Source organism: Hylobates moloch, unplaced genomic scaffold (assembly GCF_009828535.3).
Source record: "Hylobates moloch isolate HMO894 unplaced genomic scaffold, HMol_V3 SCAFFOLD_3, whole genome shotgun sequence".
Taxonomy (NCBI): Eukaryota; Metazoa; Chordata; class Mammalia; order Primates; family Hylobatidae; genus Hylobates; species Hylobates moloch.
Genome location: NW_026652278.1, coordinates 65,629,420 through 65,656,764, shown reverse-complemented (window position 1 = coordinate 65,656,764; position 27,345 = coordinate 65,629,420). Strand labels below are relative to the sequence as shown.

Below are 27,345 nucleotides of genomic sequence, written 5' to 3'. Positions count from 1 at the left end.
GGCTTCCTGATCCACCTAACCTGGGATCCAAATCTCCCCGTCCTCACTTCCAGCTGTATGACCTGGGGCAAGTCACTTTATTACAGTTTCCTGTGTGCAGAGGGGATAGTTTGTACTTACATAGCACATGTGAAATAGTAAGTGGTGTTGTTTATGGTTGTTATTATTCCCATCCCCCGTGTGTGGCATACAGTATATTGCTCCTTGTGTACAGATGGGAACATGGCTGTGTAAGGATGATATTTGCTCCTGGATCTCCATTTTCTTGTTCCGAGACCATGGAGAATTGTTCTGGAGATCGTGGACCTCTCCTCCCAGCAGGGGTGAGAGTCCATGTGCTGTGTTAGTGGCTGGTGATGGGGCTGGGATGAGGGGTGTTTGCATCACATCCCAGCAGAGCCCTTCTGTGGAACTCCTGGATTGCCTTTGCCGTCAGTGGCAGCCAGGCTGTTCTGGGTAGGAGCTTGGTGGTGCACCCCTCTCACGCATCCTGGCCTCTGGTGGGTACTGTAGGGGTCACATAATGGAGGAAACAGATGGAATCCCTGGGAGCACAAAAAAGTCATAGGTAAGTCACAGGATACCATGCAGATCAGTACCTGGCACACAGGAGGGCCTCAATAGCTATTTGTGGAGAGTGAAAGAAAGAAACAGGTGTCGGAGGCGACATTCCAGGCCCTCGGCATCCTCTAGTGTGGTCTTGCGACGTGTCAGTTGGCCAGATGAAGCCGCAGAGGGCTTGTATGTTGCTTGTTTTTGTGTGTGTGTGTTTGTCTTTTGGGTTTTTTTTTTTTTTTTTTTTTTTTTGAGATGGAGTCTCGCTCTGTCGCCCAGGCTGGAGTACAGTGGTGTGATCTCGGCTCACCTCCCGGACTCAAGCAATTCTCCCACCTCAGCCCCCCATGTAGCTGGGATTACAGGACGTGCCACCACACCCAGCGAATTTTTGTATTTTTAGTAGAGATGGGGTTTCACCATGTTGGCTAGGCTGGTCTCGAACTCCTGACCTCAAGTGATTTGCCCGCCTCGGCCTCCCAAAGTGCTGGGAATTACATGCGTGAGCCACTGTGCCTGGCATTTGTATGTTGCCTAAATCAGAGACTGGAAGGGTGGGTGGTGTGAGGTTGGGATGGTGTGTAGATGGCCCAGGTGGTCGGAATGGGACTGTGGGCTGGACATTTCTGGGCTGATCTACTCCAGGAAGACAGGCTGCTTTGAGTACCCTTGGAAATAACTTGCATGGCTTTATGGCTTCTTCCTCCGTTGTAAGCACTTCTCTCCCCACTGTGGGGAGTGGTGGTGCCTGAAAGCTCCTATTCACAGCTCTGCCCCAGCCCAATGCAGAGTTCCTGTGTTTCTTGGATCTGCTTTTCCCTATTTCCCTCACTGATGAAGAGCTGGCTGCCCTCAATTTATCTGTGAATTTGCCAGGTTATTTTTTCCAATAAAAGTTAACTTTAGCACTTAGGGAACATGAGGCAGGTGGATCGCTTGAGGACAGGAGTTCAAGACCAGCCTGGGCAGCATGGTGACACACTGTCTCTACTAAAAATACAAAAATTAGCAGGGCATGGTGGCATGCACCTGTAGTCCCAGCTACTTAGGAGGCTGAGGTGGAAGAATCACTTGAACTCGGGAGGTGAAGGTTGCAGTGAGCCGAGATCGCGCCACTGCCCTCCAGCCTGGGTGACAGAGTGAGATCCTGTCTCAGAAAAATAGCTAATTTTATGATACATTAATTTTTTATTTTAAAAGTAAAGTATCACTGTATACGGATACTTGGCAAATGGTTTTATATAAATATAGAATGGTATTTTACTTACTTTGCATAAAGTAAACAACCATGAAGACTATAATTTAGTAACAAATTGCTCAAATCCTTTGAAATAACCACTGTTAGCATTCTGGCTATTTTTCTTTCTATTGTCTTTCCCAGGCATGTATCCTTTTATACCTAGTTGGAATTACAATGTGCATATGGTTTTTATGTCCTGCTTCAGAAAAAAACCCTATGCTCTGTAACATGAGTGATTCAACAAGAGAAACAATCAACACAACTGGGTCGATAATACTATTTAAAGAGGTCCACCAACATTTGGGAGAAAAAAATGCCAGAGCTCCAAGTAGAAAAAGAGTGAGACATGAATAGGATTTTCCATAGGGGAAACAAATGGTTAATTAATATTTATTTTATTTTATTAGAGATAGGATCTTGCTCTGTTGCCCAGCCTGAGTGCAGTGATGCAATCATAGCTTACTGCAGCCTTGAACTGGGCTGAAGTGATCCTCCCACCTCATCCTCCCAAGTACCTGGGACTACACACAGGCATCACCATGTCAAGCAAATTTATTTAATTAATTTATTTTTTTGAGACAGAGTCTCTCTGTCATTCTGTCGCCCAGGCTGGAGTGCAGTGGTACAATCTTGGCCTCCTGGGTTCAGGCAGTTCTTCTGCCTCAGCCTTCTGAGTAGCTGGGATTACAAGCGCCCGTCACCACACCTGGCTAAATTTTGTATTTTTAGTAGAGATGGGGTTTCATCATGTTGGCCAGGCTGGTCTCAAACTCAAGTGATCTCCCTGCCTCGGCCCCTCAAAGTGATGGGATTATAGCGTGAGCCACCATACCCGGCCATATTTTATTTTTTGTAGAGACGGGTCTTGCTGTGTTGCCCAGGTTGGTTATGAACTGGCCTCAAGTGATCCTCCAACCTTGGGGATTACGGTTGTGAGCCACCATGCCTAGCTGAAAAACAGTTAATTAACCATGAAAGATAATCAGTCTCATTACTGAAGATATTGCAAATTAAAGCAGGATACCATTTCCCTCGATCAACTTAGCAAGGCTTTCTTTTCTTTTTAATGATTTTATTATTTGTTGGATAGGTTACATGTAAATTGGCATAAATATTCTGGAAAGCAATTTGGAAACACATCAGGAGCTATATATTTGTTTACTAATTATGTTTTTTCCTTTGTAAATATCTTACGTCCTTTCCTTCTCAAGTGGTCTTAATTTTTTCTTTATTCAATTATATTGAGTAGTTTCAGCAATAAAGATGACTCTGTACGCATGCTATTTACAGATCCCTGTTGCTTGCTTTATTCTTTTTAAGCTTCTAAGTGTTTTATATTTTTTTAATGCGGTTAGTTTTGTTGATCTGTTCCTTTGTGATTCTGTTATGCTCCTAGATTTGGGAAGTCATCCTCACTTAAGAGGTTGTATAAATGTTCAATTATGTTTACTTTTTAAAATTTGGTTTAAAAAATATTTAAAGTGTAATTCTATCTAGGATGTATTTGGATTTTTAGATTGAGTCTTTCTCAAAATTGTGAAGGGGTTATTCTGACATCAGTTGATTAATCCTTCCCTCTCCAGTTTATTTGTGAAGCCTTCTTTAGCATTTATTATGATATTATTTCTGTATTTTCTGAACTATATAATTTCTATGATCTATTTTCCATTTTGCCCTCTGTTTTAATTATTTTAGGCTTATAATATTGGTTATAACCTCATCTTTTTTAGAGGGTCTTACTTATAGATTTCCCTAGATGAACTTTAAAACCATCTAGTTAACTTAAAAATAAACAAAAACCTTGTGAGGATTTGGGTAGTAGTTACATTCAACAATATATAAATTAATTTCTTTAAAAAACCAGTCTTTCAATATTTTGACTTGTCATCAATGGACGTGTTATATCTTCACATACAAAACTGTTTTTAAAAATGTCTTTGTGGGCCAGGTGCCGTGGCTCATGACTATAATCCTAGCACTTTGGGAGGCCTAGGTGGGCAGATCACTTGAGCTCAGGAATTCAAGACTAGCCTGAGTAACATGGCAAAACTCTATCTCTACAAAAAATACAAAAATTAGCCGGGTTTGATGGCATGTGCCTGTAGTCCCAGCTACCCGGGAAGCTGAGGTGGGAGGATCGTTTAAGCCCAGGAGTTCGAGGCTGCAGTGAGCCGAGATCTTGCCACTGCACTCCAGCCTGGGCGACAGAGCGAGACCCTGTCTCAATAAACAAAACAAAACAAAAACAAATATCTTTGTGAACTTTTCTACTTTTTTTTATATTGGTCATATACATTTTTCATTATGCTCATTTCTCTATATTTTATATTGTTGTTAGGAATAGTATCTTTAAAAACTGTATTTTCTTGCTGGTGCATAGGAATATCATTGCCTTTCGCATTCTTATTTGATTAGCCGCTTTGCTGAGACCATTTTAATTTATGTTGTTTGTCAGATGACTGTTTTGGGTTTCTGAGGTTATACAGTCATTTCATATGCACTTAAGAATCATTTTGTCTGTTTTCAATGTCTGTGCTTTCTATTTAATTGGCCAGACCTGACTTGACTTTTCTTTTCTTTTCTTTTTTTTCCTTTTCTTTTCTTTTTTCAGACAAGGTCTCACTGTCACTCAGGCTGGCGTGCAGTGGAGTGCAGAGGCTCACTGCAGCCTTGACCTCCTGGGTTCAAGCGATCTTCCCACTTCAACCCCCAAGTATCTGCGACTACAGGCACATACCACCATGCCCAGCTAGCTTTAAAATTTTTTTTGTAGAGACAGGGTCTCACTATGTTGCCCAGGCTGGTCTCAAACTCCTGGGCTCAAGCAATCCTTCCACTTTGGTCTCCCAATGTACTGGGCTTACAGACATGAGCCACCATGCCCGACCTGGCAAGAACTTTCATGATGCTATTTAGGGATACTGGTGATGAAAGCCATCCTTATTTTGCTCTTTGTTTTAAAGGGAAAGCTTCTTCCATTACTTTGATGTTGCTCCTGGGACGTATGATGAGATCTGTCTACTCCTACCCAAAGGGACTGGTGTAATTCACAACAACTCCAACAAAACTTCTTTTCAGCCCTTAATATATCTGTCACAAAGCACTAGAGGGCTTGTTGTTTGGAACCATTACTCTTTTTAGAATCCCCAGCTTGCCCCAAACTCTGAGCCCACAGTGCCTCTTTGCTTCCAGCTCAGCCCTTGCTCTCCCTCTTCTGAAAGCCTGACTTTTGGGAACTTGTTCCTCCCTGGCAGGATTTAGCAGTCTCTCCTGCCAACCCCGCCTGCTGATAGAAGAGCTGGTGCTTGACATTGGACAGCCGCAGGGCTGGGTTACCAAGTGCAGCCCTGGACCAGAGAAGGCATTAACAACACCCCTTATAGGCTGCCTGGCAGAGGAGCCCTGTGGACCCTCAGTCATCTGGACTTTTGCCCTTTTCCCACCTATCCCTTTTTTCCGCCCAAACCACATCTGTGAGGTCATCTGGAACCCCTGCCTTGCCCATGAGTCTGCTGGACTTCTGGTACTATGCTCTGGGGGTCTTCCCAGTCCACTGGGAAAATAGCACAAAAAGGGGTTAATACAACACAGGGTGAAGAGGTCTTGTTTGCATTATATGAGGCTCAGCTCCTGGAACAACTAACTGCTTAGGACAGTCAGAGAAAGCTTCATGGAGGAGGTGACATTTGAGCTGGGTCTTGGAAATTCTGTGAGGCAGATGAGGGAGAAAGGCTTCAATTGTGACTATTTCCATTATTTTTTATTATTGTTGCTGTTAGGAATAGAATCTTTTAAAACCATATTTTATTGCTGGTGTATAGAAATATTGAGTTTCACACGTTTATTTTGGAGCAATCTTCAAAGGCTTAGAAGCCTGGGAGAGCCTGGCCTCTTTGGGGAAAAGATGAGAGTTTTCTGAGAGATAAATGGGGTGGTGCTGTCAGGGTCGATGAGTGCTGCTGGGGTTCGAGGTTGGGGGCTGACTGGACACCAGCAAAAGGGGTGACCCAGAAGACTTCTGGAAGAGATGAGATGGAAGCTGGCCTGGAAGCATAGAGAGGCTTTAGATTGAGTGGCAAGAGAAGGTAAAGTGGAAGGGGAGGACTGCTACGATATTTGTAGCATTCCTGCTAAGTATCTTCTAGGCGCTTTGTTAGTCATTATTTTACTACATTTAATTTTTCCCAACAGCTCTGCTAGGCAGCTGATGGTACCTTCATTCTATGGATGAGAAAACTGAGGCTCAGGGAACTTGAGTGACACCTTGATGAACTGGACAGACTAATTTCTGAACCCCTATGCTTTTAGTGTCTGTCTGCTGCTGTTCATATATATAATAATATATATAATTGTATATGTATATATATATCAGCTTTATTGATATGTAATTCACATGCCATACAATTCATCCACTTAAAGTGTACAATTCAGTGGTTTTACTATGTTCAGATTGAGCAGTTATCACCACAATCCAATCTTAGAACTTTTTTTTTTTTTTTTGAGATAGTCTCACTCTGTTGCCCAGGTTGGAGTGCAGTGGTGTGATCTTGGCTCACTGCAGCCTTTGCCTCCCAGGTTCAAGCGATTCTCATGACTCAGCCTCCCGAGTAGTTGGGATTGCAGGCATGTGCCACCATGCCCCGCTATTTTTTTTTTTTTTTTTTGTATTTTTAGTAGAGATGGGGTTTCTCTATATTGGCCAGGCTGGTCTCGAACTCCCGGCCTCAAGTGATCTGGCCACCTCAGCCTCCCAAAGTGCTGGGATTACAGGCATGAGCCACCGCGCCCAGCCCAATCGTAGAACATTTTTATTACCCCTACAAAGAACACTCCCTACCCCCATCCCCTGCAGCCTTGGCTGATCTACTTTCCATCTGCATGCATTTGCCTATTCTTGACATTTCATATAATGAAACTGTACAATATGCAGGCCTTTGTAACTGGCTTCTTTTGCCTGGCATAACATTTTCAGGGTTCAGCCATGCTATAGCTGCTATAACATACATTGGTACTTCATTTCTTTTAAAAAAATTTTTTTTGGTGGGGAGACAGAGTCTTGCTCTGTTGCCCAGGCTGGTTTGCAGTGATATGATCTGGGCCCATGGCAACTTCCACCTCCCAGGCTCAAGTGATTCTCGTGCCTCAGCCTTGTGAGTAGCTGGGATTACAGGTGCATACCACCATGCCCGGCTAATTTTTTTGTTTTTAGTAGAGATAGGATTTCACCATGTTGGCCAGGCTGGTCTCAAACTCCTGGCTTCAAGCCATCCACCCGCCTTGGCCTCCCAAAGTGCTGGGTTTACAGGCATGAGCCACCGCGCCTGGCCACTTCATTTCTTTTTATTGCTGGATGATATTCCCTTTCATGCAGAGACCACATTTTGCTGATCCAGTCCGCAGTTGGTGGACATTTGGGTTGTTTCCACTCTCTGGCTTTCGGGCTATTGTGAATAACGCTGCCATGAACATCCACGTGTAATGTGTTTTTGCATGGACGTATGTTTTTGTCTCTTGAGTATATACCTAGGAGTGGAGTGACTGGGTCATATGGTAACTTTGTGCTCTGTGTTTAACCATTTGAGGAACTGCTTGACTGTTCCGCACAGCGGCTTCCCAGCTGCTGCTTGTACAAGGCTTGCCTTCAGTGTGTCAGGACTAGGAAGAAGATCAAACCATAAAGTCTGTGTGAATTGCCTGTTTTCAAAGAAGTAGACTATTGTAAAGCACTCTTTAGACTGTACCTGTACTGTCGAGTCTTTGATGATTCTAAAGGGACTTGTGGATTCTGCAGGATCTCAATGGCACTGCTATGAATGCCAGTCATCTTTGTGCCAGCAGACACGATTCTGGCTAGTAGGCTGTGGTAACAGAGCTGGTGCTAACATAAATCCTCAGGTTCAGGGTGCAAGGGAGAGACAGGTGTGAGTTAATGCCTATGAGGAGGGCTCCTGGAAGAGGGAGGGCAGGGTCTGAAGCCTGGCCCTGGGGAGACAGGTGGGAGGGCAAGGAGGCTGGAAGGGGGCATGGAGGTGGGGTCTATGTGAGTCTGGGACAAGTTCTTGGGCAGCTGTGGCTGATAACTCTGGTTTGTCTTTGTTCTTTGGCTGCAGACCTGGCCGAGTGCAAGCTGGTCTCCTTTCCCATTGGCATCTACAAGGTCCTGCGGAATGTCTCCGGCCAGATCCACCTCATCACCCTGGCTAACAACGAGCTTAAGTCCCTCACCAGCAAGTTCATGACCACGTTCAGTCAGCTCCGAGGTAGGCCCTAGTCAGTTCCAGCCAGGAGGGCATGGCCAGCCTTCATCCTTCAGGCTCTGACCCTGTCTGGGGAGTGCCACCAGAGCTGGTCCCTGGTCAGCGACACCCATGAAGTCATTCCCATGAGTAGACTTTGAAAATGGACCTGTGTTCTCCCTGCAGCTTGGAACTCTCCAGGTCACTTCTGCCTCTAGCTGGCTGTGAAGCAGATTGAACAAGGGTCAAAGGTGTGGTTCCTGGAGTGATTGTCTTGTCCTGAATAGACCAGCAGGGTGTTTGAGTCCTGAGGCCCTGGGAGTTGTTATTTCCCAGTAGTCTTAAATGAGCCCCCTTCTCACCTTCCAATCTAGTGTTCTCCTGTGTTGCTCTCAGTTCAGGAGTGACAGATGCCAGGGATGTTGGCATTTTCTTTTCTTTTCTTTTTTTTTTTTGAGACAGAGTCTTGCTGTGTCGCCCAGGCTGGAGTGCAGTGGTGTGATCTCGGCTCACTGCAGCCTCCACCTCCTAGGTTCAAGGAATTCTCCTGCCTCAGCCTCTCAAGTAGCTGGGATTACAGGTGTGTGCCACCACACCTGGGTCATTTTAATATTTTTAGTAGAGGTGGGGTTTTACCATGTTGGCCAAGCTGGTCTCAAACTCCTGACCTCAGGTGATCTGCCCGTCTCGGTCTCCCAAAGTGCTGGGATTACAGGTATGAGCCACCACGCCTGGCCGATGTTGGCATTTTCTCTGCTAGGCATATTCAGAGCACGTGGATGTAGGTACTTGGCATCAAGGTGGCAGGAGTCCAGCAGGTGGGCCTCGTAGATGCTCTAGAAATGGTTCCTCTGGATGGACAAGCAGTGTGGCCTGACTGCTGTAATGCCTGCCCTCTTCTCCAGAGAGCAGTCTCTCCATCCTTCTATGAGAGGTCACTGCTGCTCAGTGACCCATGTGGCAGAGCTGTGGCGTGGGCGCCTGTTGTATGTTTGTGAAAGAGTGGAGTGGGAGAATTGCGGAGGGCACAGGAAGCCTAGGGGGGCGGATCCTGCTTCATCTCAGACTCACATGGACCCCAACTCCATGCCCCCTTCCAGCCTCCTTGCCCTCCCACCTGTCTCCCCTGGAGACCAGGCTTCAGAGCCTGCCCTCTGTCTTCCAGGAGCCTTCCTCACAGGCATTAACTCACACCTGTCCCTCCCTTGCACCCTGAACTTAAGGATTTGTAGCAGCACTATCTCTGTTGCCACAGCCTGCTAGCCAGAATTGTGTCTGCCGGTACAATGACAACCGGCATTCATAGCAGTGCCCTTGAGACTTTGCAGAATCCACAAGTCCCTTTGGAATCATCAAAGACTCAACAGCGAAGATGCAGTTTAAAGAGTGCTTCACAATAGTCTACTTCTTTGAAAACAGGCAATTCACACAGACTTGCTTCCTAGTCCTGTCACACTGAAGGCAAGCCTTGTACAAGCAGCAGCTGGGAAGCCGCTGTGTAGAAAGGTTAAGCAGTTCCTCAAATGGTTAAACACAGAGCACAGAGTTACCATATGACCCAGTCACTCCCCTCCTATGTATATACCCAAGAGATGTAAAAACATACATCCACGTTGCCAGGTGCAGTGGCTCACGCCTGTAATCCCAGCACTTTGGGAGGCTGAGGCAGGTGGATCCCCTGAGGTCAGGAGTTCGAGATCAGCCTGACCAACATGGCGAAACTCTGTCTCTACTAAAAATACAAAAATTAGCTGGGTGTGGTGGTGGACACCTGTAATCCCAACTACTTGGGAGGCTGAGGCAAGAGAATCGCTTGAACCCAGAAGGTGGGGGTTGCAGTGAGCTGCGATCGTGCCATTGCACTCCAGCCTGGGTGACAGAGCAAGACTCTGTCTCAAAAAAACAAAACAAACAAACAAACAAACAAAAACCAAAAAAGTAAAACCATACATCCAAGCAGAAACACATTACACGTGGATGTTCATGGCAGCATTATTCATAACAGCCTGAAACCTAGAAAGTGGAAACAACACAAATGTCTATCAACTGGGAAATGGATCCACAGAATGTGGTCTTCCCATGAAAGGGAATATCATCCAGGATCTAGGAATGCTGTATGTGATAGGGATATGAAAAGGGTCTAAGAATCCTGTTTAGAGAAAGAAATACATGAAATGCTAATGATGCATGAGGGACCTGAGCAAGCCTATCTCATAGGGCTGACTTCAGGCTGGGCAAGCTTCCTAGAGGAGGTGTGGGCATTGGGCAGGCCAGGAGGGAGAGGGTGCATGAAGTGGCAAACACAGTGCAGGGACAGTGGCTCAGGAGGGAGCTACAGGCAGGACCTGGAAAGGCCACCATGCAAACAGAAGGACAAGGAGGAGGGATTAGTCTACATAGCTGTTTCTGAGTGAAGCTCACAGAGTTTGTTGCATTTGTGCCTGAAAAGCTAAAATCCCTATGACTTGGAGGACAGGGAGAGGCTCCTAGAACAGGATTTCCAGGTCTGGAACTTTCCAGTCCATGGCTGCCTTTCCTGGCCACCTGTGTTAGTCCCAGGGTCCTCTAGTGCTGTACTCAAGCCAATTGGGATTGGATGTTTGCTTTCCCGAGGAGGATAGAATGATTGAAAATGGAGGGTGGGGCTGTCTGGGCCCCCAGAAAGGGCACAGTCAGGCCCTTTGGGTAAGAGGAGAGTTCACTTGTGCTTTTCCTTCATTAGACCTTCTCTCGAACACCTGCATCTCCCAGACCTAGGTCCGGAGGCCCAGAAACAAAGGCCAATCCACCAGGGTCTCCCCCTGAGGACACCAGGGTTGCAGGACACATTGTCCTCACCACCCAGTGCTGTGACACGGATATGGACAAAATGCTGGAAGGGACTGCTGGGAAGAGGAATGAATTCTTCCTGAGAGTGGCATGGGCAGGGCCTGGGTATGGACGCAAGAGCTTTGAAACTGCTTGACATTTGGGGAGAGCCTTGTGGGATGAGTAAGTAGGCCCTCTCCAGAGGGCACGGGGAAAGGTGCCAGAGAAATGCTACTGAGCCCTTGCATCTGTGGGATGCGGAAATGTATTTACGTAGCACCTTCTGGTTAGAAGTCTGTTGAAGTTGCTGTTTGAAATCCTTCCCTGCTGCCAGAGGCTCCTGACTCCCTCACGCTGCCTGGAATCACAAAGTGCCTGCTAATTGAATTCACAGAGGCAGTGGATTGAGGGATGCGGTGGCAGCAGGGAGGGTGGGAGCTGAGCACCCCGTTGGGCTCTCCCCCTACTCTGAGAGATGGCTCTGGGCCTGAGCCTTTGTTGTGGTTTCTCTTTCAAATAGAAAAGCCCTCTTCTTTTATGTGTGAAGAGGAGGCTTAAATAGGCCTGGCTGAGCTCAGCAGGCCTGCTGTGTCCTCCTCTGGGTGCTTGACAGAGGTGGGCTGCCTTGGTGCTGCTTCCTCCCTGCCTGCCACAATGTCTCCTGGGGCTGCCCTGGGGACTCTTCTGCAAGGCCCAAGGCCCTGGTAGGGGTGGGTCATCTCTAGGTGATTCCATCCCCTTGATGTCCTTCATCCATTTTATGGAAGGAAAAAATCAGATATGAGAAAGCCAAGGGCACACATGGAATTGGTCTGATGGCAGGTGGGCCCTGCAGAGAGTGGGTCCCCTTGTCCCGCTGTGGCTCTTCTGTCCCTTCTGCTCCTGTATCCCTGTTTCTCCTCTTCCTCTAGTCTTAGCTCTTTTTAGTGAGTGTGTCCTAGGACTGCCAGGCCAGAGGTGTAGGAGGCACACCTATGGCAATAAATGAAGACCACCCAAATGAGAAAAGCAAAGGCTATGTATTCGGAGCTTGCTACAGCGAAGGAGTCAGCCACCATCACTTGTGTGTCGGCAGAGACTCAAAGGCAGGCAGCAGAGTGGTAGAGTGGAAAAAAGGGAAGACTTCAGGTACTCTCTGATTGTTGGCACGGGGGAGTTCTAACTAGAGGCGGAGCATCCTCTGCGATTGACAAGGACGGCATATTGACTTTCTCTTGTTGGTCCTTAATTGGAAGTGGGGACAAAAATCAGGAAGCTGTTAGTTGTTAACTGAGTCCCAGCCATTTGGGACCAGTTGTTATAGGGATTATTGTTTAGCTTCCTGAGTGATTGCTAGAGATAGCAGTCTGACTTCCTACAAATGTGACGTATGGCAGGCTGGCGTCCTGGCTGGTTACTGTAGATCATGGGTTGGTTTCCTGGGCAGGCTGCTGTGGGTTGTGAGTGGAGTTCTGTTTTTATATTTGGCCTGGTCATTGTCTGTTTGTATATTCAGTCTCTCGCACCCCTGCCCATCAACTCAATCCAGCAGATTCCCACAAGCATTGGGTTTGGTGTGGCTGTGGGGATGCACGGGTGAGTGATAACAGCAGAGCCCAAATTCACAGGGTGCTCAGCTCTCCCAGCTCCATGTTGAGCGTTCTCCCTGTATCATATCATTTAGTCCTGGTAGCACCCGTGTCATTTGGGAATGATAAGAAAACAGAGCTGGACGTGGCCCCGGAGGAGCCCCCCATCTTGCAGGGGAGGCAGGTTTATGAGCAGACACCATGTCATAATGTGAGGGGTGGTGCAGCAGACATTTGTCCACAGTCTGTGGGTGTCCAGGCAGTGGAAGTCAGTTTTGCTTTCAGTGAGTAGGGAATCAGAAAGCCTCCAGAGGAAATGGCTTAAAGCGTGGATTTGACAGATAAGTAGGAGTTTACCAGGTAAATACGAAGGAGTTTCTAAAGCATCTTTGGGACAGTGAAAGGTGTGTTTGGGAAATAACTAGAAAAATGGTACAAGACTGAGTGTTACAGAGTAGCGGGATGGTGTGTTGTTAGGGACTGGCTGGAAGGAGTCATCTGCCTGGGTGGGAATGTTTGGGAAGAGTTCTGGGAGGTTGGGAGGGGATAGGCCCTGTGGAAAAGGCAGAGAAGCATCCTAGCAGGGAGAAGCAGTGTGAGGCCAGGCCGGGAAGGTGCGGAATAGGCAGGGCCTTGAAGCCAAGTCATAAGGGAGGTTGCAAGCTCATTCTGCCCTCCAAAGCGATGAGTTCCCTCATCTCAAGAGCCTGGGCATGGGCCAGGGCAGCAGGAGGTGGCTGCTGGGGCTGCTGCAGGGCAGGGGGGCGGCTTTGGTTGGTCGGCAGCAGCTGCGGGTGGGCGCAGGCGGACTGGGAGGTGGGTTGCTCCAGTCAGCTGGCCTGGGGCCTCCATGGAGACTTGCTGACCCCAAGACCCCGCATCTGGAGGCAACACAGCCTGGCGGAACTGGGCCCCAGAGGGCTTGTGAGTAGTTGGGGAGCATCCAGCAATGTGGAGTTGAGACGTTCCTTGGGGCTCGCGGTTCGTTTTCTCTGATTTTTCAGCAGCACCAGCCTTCTTTCCTCTTTCTCTTTCCCCAGGTGTGTGTTCTTTATACCGTCCCTGACAGGGAGATGCCAGCCAGCCATAAACTCCGGGAGGAAGTGTGGTTTCCTCCTCAGAGCTAGGCCCTCCCAGGGGTGACCTCGGAGATGTGCCCAGGGCGAGCCCACAGGGTGCATGACACCTTGGGGGAGCCTATCTGCAGAGGGCTCCTGGCTGCTCACTGGGCTGCCTCTTACCCTCGCCACAGGGCTCCTCCAGGCAGCAGCTCCTGGTGCCTGCGAGAGAAAATGGGGCAATTTTCCTCATTATCTCAGCAATTAGGACAGGCGGGAGGGAGGCACCAGGCTTTATCTTTACCTCTGGCAACCACCTTGGTGCCAGAGGGAGCCACGCCTCAGCCTCCGCTCCTCTCTGCACACCTTGGGGAGTGGTCTTCCTGCTCCAAGGCCCCTACATGCCTGGTGCCTGGGGGTGGGTGTGGGCAGAAGGCATGGAGAAGCTAGTTTAAAGCAACTGAGTTCATGCTAACAGGCCAGGGTGGTGAGGACGGGGTGAATCCCTCTGTTCCTCAGGCTATGCCATCAAAGCTGCTGCTGTCCACGCGTGGTCAGGAGTCTTAGGCGGTATTTGGGGGTGGGAAGGGGATGTGCCAGTGAACAGTGTATGTCAGGGCCCCACAGGACTTATTATTTTCTGGAGTTCTGGGAAGGGAGGAGAAGGGGGTATCCCCTGGACACATTACATTTCCAAACCCGGGGAGCAAGGGAACCGTCCTCAGGCTGTTGGGGTGGTAGGGTCACAATGCGCTGTTCCTCCCCAACTTCCTACTTCACTTCAGCCCGCTGGATTTACTTTTTCTAATAGCTGATGTTACTTAGTGGACAAAAGAGAAAAGAAGAGGGGGCTCAGGAATGTGCAGGGAGAGCCGGGCAGACATGGAAGCTTTATGCGGTCGATGGGATGCTGAGGTTTGGTTGTAGCCTAGGATCAGGCAGATCTACTCTGTCAGAAACACTTTTTTTTTTTTTTTTTTTTTTTTAAGATGGAGTCTTGCTGTGTCACCCAGGTTGGAGTGCAGTGGCACTATCTCTGCTCACTGCCACCTCCATCTCCCCAGTTCAAGCGATTCTTCTGCCTCAGCCTCCTGAGTAGCTGGGATTACAGGGACCTGCCACCACGCCCAGCTAATTTTTGTGTTTTTAGTAGAGACGGGGTTTAACCATGTTGGTCAGGCTGGTCTCAAACTCCTGGCCTCAGATGATCCACCCGTCTTGTCCTCCCAAAGTGTTGGGATAATAGGCCTGAGCCACAGCACCCGGCCAGAAATACGTTTTCCGATTCCTTCAGTGCAGCCCACCACTGGAATAGTAGAGTCTGGGAGAGTCCATCTCCCCTGAGTTATGCACAAGGGGCAGACCCCAATTGCGGATGATCAAGAGTTCTACCTGGTACCAAGGCAGTGACAAGGTTGTGGCCTTCTGCATCAGTTTTTGCCATCAGTCCTCAAGGGTGCCCCACCCCTGGAGCTACCTGGATGACCTCAGTGAAGCAAAGGCCAAACTGTTTGTGACCCCTGCATGGCTGCTTCTGGGCAGTGGGTCAGCCCTTCCGAGCAGTGTTAAGGAACCCAAGCATCATGGGCTTCAGCATCCTTAGTAGAATCCCAGAGATGGGATCACTGAGGTCAGAGGGCATTTTGAGGCTCTACTACATATAGCAGAAGAACCGCCTAGCAGAGACCAACCAACCTACAGAGCCAGAAAAAATCAGTTAAATTCCCTGTGAAGGGGAGTTGGGGCAGCCTGGAGATGTATTGCTGCTGCACCAGCAGGAGAGCATCGCTTCCATCCTGTGTCTTAACTACCCCTAGAAACCAGCAGACCTCAACAGCCCGCTTGCACCCCCAGCCCAGAACTCTGTACAGTGTGTTGGGGGAGGAGGGCACACCTGGAACACCAGGACCGTGTGGCTCTGAGCCTCTGGTACCTCTGTCCTCCAGAGCCCAAGCTAACACTTCTTGCAACCCTGTAAGGCAGAAGACTTTGCAGTTTCCCTTCACTTCCCTTCACTTCCCTCTTCCAGGCTCTAAGTGCAGCTCTCCTTTGCTCCCAGCTCTGCGACTCAGATGTTTCCATACCTGCCTCTGCCCTTCTTACCTATTCCTGAGCACCTCTCTTGTTGCTGTTTATGTCTCTGCCACACCTGCAGAGCTCTAAGGCTTCATTTGAAAAACATATCCTGTTTACTTATTTATTTTTGATTAGGCACTAGATGCACACAATGTGATATTTTGAGGATTGAAAGGCTAGTAGGGAAAAATAAGTCTGCTTTTCTACTCCTGTCCCTGGACATCCAAGGCCATGTCAAGAGACAACCACCATTACCAGTACTAGACATATCCATGCCTATGTAGATATAAATATACTTCATAATAGTAGCATTTATAATATACCACCATGAGTAGGTACGGTTGTAAGCAAACAGAGCATAAGTAACAAGTAACTTGCCCAAGGTCACGCAGCAAGAAAAAAGAGCTACCTTAGTCTTTTCTTTTGAAACAGGTCTCCCTCTGTCACCCAGGCTGAAGTGCAGTGGTGCAATCTCAGCTCACTGCAACCTCTGCTTCCTGGGCTCAAATGATCTTCCCATCTTAGCCTCCCAACTATCTGGGACTACTACGGCACACACCATCACACCCAGCTAATTTTTTGTATTGTTTGTAGAGACAGGGTCTTGCCATGTTGCCCAGGCTAGTCTTGAACTCCTAGACTCAAGTGATCTGCCTGTCTCAGGCTCCCAAAGTGTTGGGATTACAGGCATGAGCCACCACACCTGGCCTGCCTTAGTCTTTTTATGAAGGCAGAATGTTTAGTACTTCATTTCAGTCTGTTCCAGACCTTGTTAAAAGTGCTTTTTCTCCCCTTCCCCTTGTCCACCCCCAAGGAGTGAGTGTGGCATCTGGAAATGCCCCCTGGCCCCTGTGGGCAGCAGCTGTCTCTGTGTGAAGCCTCCTCAGCACTGAGCATGGGCTGGTGGAAGGACACTGCCCACCTAACCACCTGACTCTGCCCTGCAGGGGAGTCCGTGCAGTCAGGGACTGTGATTGCTCATTGACGCAGGGTCAGAGCTGAGGTGCTGATTGAGCTTTGGTGAGCAGGTATTTTTGGAGCTGGCACATTTCTTCGAGCATGGGTTGTATAATTACTGCAGGCCAGCCTTGTCTGTCCCCTAATGGAATCAGCAAGCTTCTCTCTCAGCTGGGGTTAATCTAAGGCCTCTGAATCAGCCTTGGCAATTGTCCAAGGTAAGGATGGTACAGGAAGTAATAAGAGGAACTTGGGGAAGAAGAGGTCCATTTAACAGACACCGGAAACCACAGTTCAGTAGGTTTAATCAATAAGGAAATGTCATGATGGGGGCTGTTCTCAGGCTGGGTACAACCTTGGAAGTGGAATGGAGTGGGGTCTTTTTCCAGAGCCCTGGTGCATCCTGGGAGCCCTGGTTGTTCCACTCTGAACCCTGGCCTGAGTGCAGGAAGAATCTTTGGAACCCCTAATGCAGTCTTCTGGGACCAGAAGATCTCAACCCTCTCTGTCCAGAAGAGGGGGCAGTGAGACCTTGGGCAGATAGCCTGGGTGCTGTGACTCCAGAGGTGAGAAGCAAAGCCAGACGTGGCTGTGGCTGTGTTAGGCTGGAAGCCCAGCACACTGGCCGATCCCGTGGCTGGGGCTTTGGCCACACTTTTGTTCTTCCTCTGAACTGGCAACAATAGAGAAAACCTTAAGTGCCTGGTTTGGGGCCATATAAGAGATAAAAAGAAAGCCAAGGCATCAGCAGCCTTGCTGGCCCCAGTTGGCCTTTGTGGGCCTCAGTTTCCCTATCTGAGAAATGGGGAAACATCTACTCCATAGTGATTTTGTGAGGTTGGAGATAATGCATTTAAGGTGCCCTGTGTAGGGTTTGGTGCGTGCAAGATGCTTGATGAATGATGCTTCTGATACGGTGATGGTGAAGACACTGGGGGGCTTAGTTGTAGACAAGAGAGGTCTCTGGCCAAGTAGTCAGGATGATGGTTCAGTCATAGGAATCTGTCTCTCCACAAGGAATTTCAGTGAGAACAGAACTAGAGAGATCCCCAAGTCCACGTCTTCACGGATGGGGACCCTGAGGCTCAGAAGGGAGAAGTGGCTTTTCTGACCTGCCTCCAGGAAGATGTAGGGTTAGACCTCAGTTCATGGTCCCTGGGTCCCCGGTCAGGCTCTTTGCCATGGAAGCAGGTGATGTGGTCACCTGCTTCTCAGCTAATGCTAAGAGGCTGTTTTAACTGGTTGTATATATATACCCCACCTTACTGCCCAGAGGATTTGTGGAGCTTGTGACGCAGGCAGCTTGGGTAGAGCAGTGGACACCACAGTGGGAGCAGAAGCAACTCAGAGACCCTGCTGGGCTGTGGCTTCTGAGAAGTGAAGCTGGATGGCTGGGGAGAACTTGCTCTCTTGCCGGTGTGCCCCCACATCAGGATGCATGCCCCATTCTGTCCAATTCAAGGCCTTTCTCTGGAATGCTTCCTTCCCATGGAGCTCAGATTTGGCTACCTGGAGATTTACTCTAATAATTTTGGTGGAATTTGGCACATATGTTGACATTCATAAAGCCCTAGGGGTTGGACAAGAGGGTGACTGACAGGGGTGGGACATCCATCCCCAGGAAACTGCTCTCTTTGCCCTCCCTTGGGGAGGGGGCCTAGAAGCAGCTTCATGGTTTGGTTCCCACTCAAAACCTACCAGGTTTATTATAAACAAATTTATTCTTATAAATAACTTTATTCTTATAAATTTGGCAACTTTGAAGAAATGGACCATGTTCTGGAAAACCACAAACCACTAAAACTCAGCCAAGATGAAATAGACAACCTGAATAGACCTATGACTATCAAATAAGTGGAATTCATAAATAAAAAGATCCCAAAGAAGAAATCTCCAAGCCCAGGTGATTGCATTGGAGAATTCTGTCAAACTTTTAAAATGAGAATTAATATCAATTTTACACAGCCTCTTCCAGAAAATAGAAGGGAAGGGCATACTTCTCAATCCATGCTATGAAGTTGATATTACTCTGATACCAAATGCAGACAAAGACAGTACAAAAAATGTGAAAGAAAAAGAAAATACAGACCAGTATCTCCCATGAACATAGATGGAAAGATTCTCAGCAAAATATTACCAAATTCAGCAATGTATAAGAATATATGACATGTGTAAGTGGGATTTATCAATTATTCCAGGTGTGCAAGTCTGGGTCCAACTTTAGAAATCAATCAGTGTAATCTATTATATGAAAAGGCTAGGCTGGGTGAGGTGGCTCACGCCTGTAATCCTAGCACTTTGGGAGGCCGAGGTTGGTGGATTGCCTGAGGTCGGGAGTTCGAGACCAGCCTGGGCAACATGGGGAAACCCCGTCTCTACTAAAATACAAAAAATTAGCTGGGTGTAGTGGCGGCATGCACCTGTAATCCCAGCTACTTGGGAGGCTGAGACAGGAGAATCACTTGAACCCGGGAGGCAGAAGTTGCAGTGAGCCGAGATCACCCACTGCACTCCAGTCTGGGGGACAGAGCCAGACTCCATCTCAAAAAAAAAAAAAAAAAAAAAAGGCTAAAGAAGAAGAATCACACAATCATATCATTTGACAAAGAAAAAGCATTTGAGAAACTCCAACTCTCAGTACACTAGAAATACAGGAAAACTACCTCAACTTGGTAAAGAGCATCTTCAAAAATCCTACAGCTAACATCAGACTTACTGATGAAAGGCTTTCTCCCAAGCTGGGAACAAGGCAAGGATGTCCACTCTCATCCTCAAAGTTCTAACCACTACAATAAGACAACAGCAAGAAGAAGATAGTTTTTCCCTGGGCTTTTTGCAGAACTGGTTTTTTTCACTCTGACCTCAAATGCCATCCTAGCAATCTGAAATAACCTTCTTTTCTTGTTTACTATTTCTCCCTGCACTCTTCTGTAAGCTTGTTAAGGTTGGGATCTAGTCTGTCTCATTAGCCATGATTTCCTGCTGTCTAGCAAAGCCTGCCCTGTGGTAGGTGCTGAGTAATATTTGTTGAGCAAGTGGAGGCTGTTTTGGCATCATTGGCTCTGACTGGCTTCCTGCAATCCATGTGTCACAGCTGCACTGACCCTCTCTTATTTTCCCTTTTGATTCCTGCTATCATGTTGGCTTTCAATTTTGTTTCTGCAAAGGTTGCATAATCCAGGAACCAAGTGTCATGTGTCTTGTATCTCTAAGAGAGTCTCGCTCTCACTCTGTTGCCCAGGCTGGAGTGCAGTGGCGCGATCTTGGCTCACTGCAACCTCCACCTCCCGGGTTCAAGTGATTCTCCTGCCTCAACCTCCCGAGTAGCTGGGATTACATCTGTGTACCACCATGCCTGGCTGATTTTTGTATTTTTAGTAGAGACAGAGTTTCACCATGTTGTGCAGGCTGGTCTTGAACTCCTGGCCCCAAGTGATCCACCCACCTTGGCCTCCCGAAATGCTGGGATTACAGGCGTGAGCCACTGCGCCTGGCCTTGTTGAGTGTATTTAATTTTCAAAGATTACCCTTTTCTGGCCGGGTGGGCATGGTGGCTCATGCCTGTAATCCTAGCACTTTGGAAGGCCAAGGCGGGTGTGTCACCTGTGGTCAGGGGTTTGAGACCAGCCTGGCCAACATGGCAAAACCCTGTCTCTACTAAAAATCCAAAAATTAGCCGGGTATGGTGGCAGGCACCTATAATCCCAGCTACTTGGGAGGCTGAGGCAGGAGAATTGCTTGAACCTGGGGAGCGGAGCTTGCAGTGAGCCAAGATCATACCACTTCACTCCAGCCTGGGCGAAAGAGCAAAACTCCATCTCAAAAAAAAAACTCCAAAAAACAAAGATTACCCTTTTTATATTCAGTTACAAGGCTGAGCATATAGTAGGTGCTTAGTAATTATGTGACTAGGCTGACCATATAATAGGTGCTTAGTAAATATGTGACTTGTGTAGCTCATCCTGCCTTTCACAGCCCTCTCAGCTCATCATCACAGCCTGTCATAAATGGGCAGGAAAGACTTTCTCATGAGGCCACCTGGGGAGAGGATGGGCCCAAGGACACCTGATGAGTTAGAACATAACCAGGTCCTTCCTGGTTCTCCTCTTGTCATTCTTTGGCCACTGAATAAGCAAGGATTTAATGATTATGTGTTCTGAGAACAGGTATTGAAGGGATTAGGGGTGTAAAACTGGATGAAGTGAGGTGCCAGGGTGACCTGCTTCTCTTAGGGAGGGGACAAATGCAGAGCCCATGAGACAGGACAATGATGGATGAGATGAGGAGTCGGGCTCTGGACACGGCTGGCTGGAGTTCAAATCCTGGTTTGGGGGTTGGGAGAGGAAAGTCACATACCTTGGGGAGAGGTTGGGGTTTCTGTAACCTTGGGCAAGTTATTTCACCTCTTTGTAAATTGATGGTAATGGGTTGTAGAAAAATCACAATGATGATTACATGTAAATCCCTAGAACAAGTGCTTCGAATGTAGTAGTGCTCTATTAGCGTAGTAATAGGTGTTAGCTATCATTATTACTTTTTTTTTTTTTGAGGTAGAGTCTTTCTTTGTAGCCCAGGCTGGAGTGCCGTGGTGTGATCTCAGCTACTGCAACCTCTGCCTCCTGGGATTCTTGTGCCTTGGATTCTCGTGCCTCAGCCTCTCAAGAAGCTGGAATTATAGGCACGTGCCACCCTGCCTGGCTAATTTTTGTATTTTTAGTAGAGATGGGGTTTCACCATGTTGACCAGGCTGGTCTTGAACTCTTGATCTGAAGTGATCCGTCTGCCTCAGCCTCCCAAACTGCTGGGATTACAGGTGTGAGCCACTGCGCCTGGCTGAGATCTTCTTTACTCAGTCCACTGATTTAAATGCTGATATCCTCCAGAAAAACCTCACAGAACATCCAGAAATCATGTTTGACCATCCGTCTGGGCATCCCTTAGCCTACTCAAGTTGATAAATAAAATTAACTATCACAGCCCCCACATCAGCTTCCACGGCCGCATCGGCTATGACCCCCAAGACTGCAGACAGGGGCAAGCTCCCAACAGGCTCTTGGAAATGTCTCCAGGGGTAGATGCTTCTTATTTTTCTCAGCCACTGTGGGAATATAATTAGACTCATGCCTGAGTTGGTTTGATAAAAGGCCATTTAAAAAAATTCTGAACATGTTGGTCTGGCGCGGTGGCTCATGCCTGTAATCCCAGCACTTTGGGAGGCCGAGGCGGGCAGATCACGAGGTCAGGAGATTGAGACCATCCTGGATAACATGGTGAAACCCCGTCTCTGCTAAACCCCATCTCTACTAAAAATACAACAACAAAAAAATTAGCCGGGCGTGGTGACGTGCACTCCAGCCTGGGCGACAGAGCGAGACTCTGTCTCAAAAAAATAATAAAATAAAAAATAAAAAAATTCTGAACATGTCAAAAAATTGGGGATAACAAAATCAAGCTAGGGGAGATCCTCCTCCCCACCCTCTGGCAGTTATCCTGGTGGCCCTGCCCAGCTGTGTGTGGAGTCTGGCCCTATAGCGTGAGAGCCCGGGCCAGCAGCTTCTGAGATTCCCCCCAAGTGAATACGCTGTGTATCTGTGACACTGGCTGTGTTTATCAGCTTCCTGATGCTTGGTGCTCCAAACCCGTGTTCCCAAATGCCTCAGGGCCCTCGGGAGCTTTTTTTTTTTCTTTTTTTGGAAGCAGAGTCTTGCTCTGTCTCCAGGCTGGAGTGCAGTGGTGCGATCTTGGCTCACTGCAACCTCCACCTCCTGGATTCAAGCAATTCTCCTGCCTCAGCCTCTGAGTAGCTAGGACTACAGGAGCATGCTGCCATGCCCGGCTAATTCGTGGGGGCTTTTTGAAGCATTTTCTTCTTTCCTCAGCCTAAGCATGGGCAGTTAGCCATGCAGGTCTAGGACATAAGTAACTCAGTACTAACCAGATTCCTGGGTTCTTCTGGCTGCCCTGCATGGTTTGCCGTATCTATCAGTCTGTCCGTCCATCCATCCTCCTGTCTATCTCAATACTTATGTGGTATTTACTGTGTGCCTAGCGCTGTTCAAAGTCTTTGTCATGTATTAATTCACTGAAACCTTACAACAACCCTACAGAAAAAGAGGATCAAGTACTGTCCTCATTTCACAGGTGGAAAAATGGAGGCAAAGACAAACAGCCTGCCCGAAGTCACACAGTCAGGAAGAATCCTGGGACATCTAGCCCCAGAGCATGTGTTTGTAACCCCTGCAACCCACTGTACAGCCTCCCACCACAAGCCTCAGGGGGAGAGGTTCAGGGCGGCCCCACTCTGCATGGGGCTATACACCACTTCTGGACACTGGCTCATGTCCTGGGTGTCTGTGTAGGCCAGTGGATCTTCTGGTGGGGTGCAGGATGCAGCAGGTCCCGGGGAGGGAGGGGTGAGAGCTGGGTGGGCTGTTGGGGAGCCTTCCTGTAGGTGGTGCAGGCATGCTGGGATTCCAGACATGGAAATGAAACAAACCTGGGCACAGCTGGCACCATCAAGGACTTTGGCCACCTCCCTGTCTGCAACACTGAATGGTATCTGGTAGCAAAGCTATGTCCTCAAAAATGCCCTGTGATCACCCACTGATGCCCCACGGAGGCCAGGCTGCTCCCTCTGTGGCCCATACAGGCCTTGCTGACAGACAGGCTGCGAACTGTAGATTTGGAGGTGCTGTTGGCAGCCAGACCATGGAGCGTGGCAGCCTGTTCCTAGGAAATGAGGGCTTAGAGAAATAAACTAAATAAGAACCAAATAGCCAGAGAAAGTGGGCCATGTTCTCAGCTAAGAAGAAATGTCTGTTCCAGCAAAGTGACTTCTGAGCAACTCCACAGGGCAGCTGCCCCCAGCCTGGAATGTGCTCTTCCCCCCAACTCCACACTGGTGTAAATCCACCTAGGGCCCAGATTCCTCATCTGGCAACAGTGTCCAGAGAGAATTGAGTAACATTATTTTTGTGGAATGCAATGACAACTATTTTCTTTCTTTTCTTTTCTTTTTTTTTTTGAGATGGAGTTTTGCTCTGTTGCCCAGGCTGGAGTGCAGTGGCACGATCTCAGCAACTGCAACCTCCATCTCCTGGGTTCAAGGAATTCTCCTGCCTCAGCCTCCCAAATAACTGGCATTACAGGTGCCTGCCACCATGCCTGGCCAATTTTTTTTTTTTTTTTCTGAGACGGAGTCTCGCTCTGCCGCCAGACTGGAGTGCAGTGGCACGATCTTGGCTCACTGCAACCTCCGACTCCCGGGTTCAAGCGATTCTCCTGCTTCAGCCCCTCAAGTAGCTGGGATTACAGGTGCCAGCCACCATGCTCAGCTAATTTTTGTATTTTTAGTACAGACAGGGTTTCACCATGTTGGCCAGGCTGGTCTTGAACTCCTGACCCCAAGTCATCCGCCTACCTCGGCCTCCCAAAGTGCTAGGATTACAGACGTGAGCCACCGCAACCAGCCTATTTTCTTTTTATATAAGTAAGAAGGAACAAATCAATTTTAAGGAAGAACAGTGGTGTATATGGAACAGATATTTGGCAGAACTGGGAGGGTGATAGATTCATTCATTCGTTCATTTATGTACTCATCACTAATTCATTTCTATACTCATCATAACGTACTCATCATTATTGAGTGCTCACTATGTACTGGGCGGTGTCATGCACACATTTCTACAATGTAGGCAAAGCCTCACCCTCGTGCAGCTTCTGTTCTCATGGGAAGAGGCAGTGAATACATAGATAAGTCAGCACGTTAGGTGATAACAGATGCTATGAAGGTTCATACTGCAGGGAGTGGGAACCCAATGGGAGGGGATCTTACTTTAGATAGAGTAACATTTGAACAAAGACACACATAAAATCAGGCAGCAAGCCTCACAAATGTGTGGGTAAAGAGCATTTTATTTTTATTACTTATTTATTTTTGAGACAGGGACTCGCTCTGTTCCCCAGGATGGAGTGCAGTGGCACCATCATGGCTCACACTGCAGCCTCCACCTCCTGAGCTCAAGCAATCCTCCCACCTCAGCCTCCTGAGTAGCTGGGACTATAGCTGCACACCACCATGCCTGGCTAATTTTTTTGTATTTTTTGTAGAGACAGGGTCTTCCTATGCTGGTCTTGAACTCCTGGCCTTGAGTGATCCTCCTGCCTTGGGCTCCCAAAGTGCTGGGATTACAGGTATAAGCCACTCTGCCTGGCCTCTAACACTGTGACCTTATGAGCCACTCTGCCCGGCTCCCAACACTGTGACCTTATAATGGTGATCTGGATAGCAGCGTTCTGTGGTTTAAGGTGTGGCTATTCAAGAACCTGGCTGCCAGGGGAAGCCTGGGTTTGCGTGAAGCGAGCACTGGACCTTGGGTTGATAGGACCTTGGGTTCCGACATCCCTGAAGATGGAAAAATGGAAGGCAGTCCAGGCCCCCTGCACTGTCTATTTGCTTCCTGCGGGGAGAAGAGTCATTATTTATCACATATTTTCTGAGTGACACAAGGTGCCTGCAAGAGGCTGGATGTAGGGACAAAGATGAATCAGACGTAGTTCCTCCCAAGAACCCCAGTGTGCTGGAGCAGGGCACTTGCAGTGGGGCTGGTACCCAGGCGCACGCGCGTGTGTGTGTGTGTGTGTGTGTGTGTGTGTGTACACAGAGGCGCTGGGAAGGGGGCAGGGGGTCAGCTTTCACTGTAGGGATACCTGGGAGGGGTTGTGGGGACCTGAGAGCAGCTGCATTGTGGGGCTGTGGAAGAGCAGGCGTGGAGCACTGAGGGAGGGGCAGGGCCAGCTGCACAATTGGTGGAGCACAGAGAGAAATGACTCCAGAAATCAGGGGTCATTTTTCTAAAAGTTACATAGGAAGCTTTTCCCTTTCTTTTACAGTCTCTCTCAGCATGTCATGGTGCCTTTCATTTACTATTTGATGTTGTTCTAAGTAAGGAAAGATCAAAATTTAGCATGAATTTTACCATTTATCTTTATGTTGTGGAATGCCAGTTTTAAGTGCAGTTATGAGAGCATTAAAATCATGTGTAGAATCATGAAATTATATAATTCATATTTTGTGGCTTATTTTCTCTGGAGGTGCCTGGAGTAGGACAGACAGAAGGACAAACTCAAACCAGACTCAGAAAGGTTGGAAGGCAGAAGAGAGGAAGGACAGACTCAGAGGGCCCAGGGGCCCCGTCCACAATGTAGGGCACCCACGCAACCACCCTCAGGCCTGACAGCTGCTAGGTTTCTGCCCTTACTAGATGCTGGACTGACTGCCTTCCACCCTGGCCTGGGGTGATCTGAGGAAGCTGAGCCAGGTCTTCCCTGCCTAAGAGTCTACCACCCTCAGCCTTGGCAGGCAGGCAACTCCAAGGCTCTTTAAACCTGTGCGTCAGGACCTGCTCAGTGCCTAGCTCAGGGGTGGGTAAAAGGCTCACTCCTGCTAAGCCCCAGTGGCCCTGGGTGAGGGTGAGGGAGAGCTGCTGCCTGCGTGCTCCACCCTGAGACACATGGAACACACGCCTGACTCTGACCCTCCCTGCCGAGGTGGAGGGTGCAGTGTCATTGCAGAGCAGGGATGGGGAGGGGGAGGCCAGGCGGGAGAGCAGGCCGCCATCCTGGGGAGGCAGTAGGAGGTCGGATCATGTGCGAGCTCAGACTCCATGACCCAGCTCCACTGACAAAACTCAGATTCAAGGATAAAATTATTAAGACTTTCAAGATGGCCATACAAGGCATTCCACCCCAAATGTGGGGCCCTTCTGATCATGAGACGTCACGTGAATACACTGGCCCCATGCCCACAAAGCCAGCCCTGGGAGAAGAACTGGGGGACATTCTTCAGGTTACTCAGCATTTCTGGGCCTGTTTCCCTTGGGTCAGACAGGGTGGGGAGAGACTCACTGTAAGGCCACACCTGCATGGGGACTGGACAGCCCCTGGGGCCTCACCTCTGCCTGTCTGTGTCATGCTGCTTCACCTGTGTTCACAGACTTAATCCTCTCACAGCCCTAGAGACAGGCATTATGATGTTAGCTCCTTGCTGCAGGTGAGACGATGTCCTTTCTGCGGGGATTAAATAACGTCCTAAGGAAGAACAGTGAAAGTAGGGGCACGGCTCGTGTGTACCCAAGCATAGGGACTCCAGTTCCTCCTCCCATCAGCCCTGGGCTGTGCTCTTCCACCACCTGCTGCCCTTGCTTCCTGCCCCCTAGCTCTCCTCCCTGCACAGGGCCCTGTGGGCACCCGGCTTCTCTCACTAGATTGTGGCATCTCAGCTTCAACCCACACTGTATCTGGCCCCATCTCTTGGTACTGCCTCAGCCGGATTCCCAGCAGAGGGACTCCCCCGGCCCAGCTGCCTTCCCACGCAGGTCCCTGCACAGGTCGCTGGCCAGCTTTTAGAGCGGCTGCTCTCAGAGCAGGAACCCACCCACATTGGGTCAGCTGTGGTTGGCCAGGGGAGAAGGAGCACGTGACACTGAAAGAATGTGGCTGCCCCGGTGGCTCCTTGAGCAGGGAGGGCCATGAAGAGTGGTGTCCCCTAAATGGAGTGTAGGGGGCCCCCGAGGGGGAGAAGCTGCCCATCCTGACCTGCCCCATCAGGGCCTGGAGTTGAGGCTTTGTCTGAGGGAGGAGCCAGCACCTCCTGACCCCGCGCTGAGGCCCAGGCTTCTGCTGGGAGAGCCTTCCATTCCAAAGTCAGCAGCAGGCGGCCTCAGCTAGAGTGACAGGTGGCAGGCCCCGGGCAGTGGTAGGAGGGTGACCCCTCCTCTAGCACAAATAAACATGGAATCAGCCCTGGGCGGGGCTCCCTCTGTGGCCTAGGGCTTCCTCTATGCTTT

At 48.8% G+C, this 27,345-nt stretch overlaps 1 protein-coding gene across 6 annotated transcripts in view; it reads left to right on the top strand.

The window, feature by feature from the left end:
- The window catches only part of LRRC20 (leucine rich repeat containing 20), an 89,060-nt gene that overhangs the window by 34,074 nt on the left and 27,641 nt on the right, over positions 1-27,345 (top strand). For all 6 annotated transcript variants that reach the window (XM_032139194.2, XM_032139184.2, XM_058436319.1 and 3 more), the window contains one exon: positions 7,906-8,055. In XM_032139194.2, coding sequence (XP_031995085.1) covers positions 8,031-8,055 — 25 coding nt within the window. In that variant the 5' untranslated portion in view covers positions 7,906-8,030. The remainder of the gene's footprint in view (positions 1-7,905; positions 8,056-27,345) is intronic.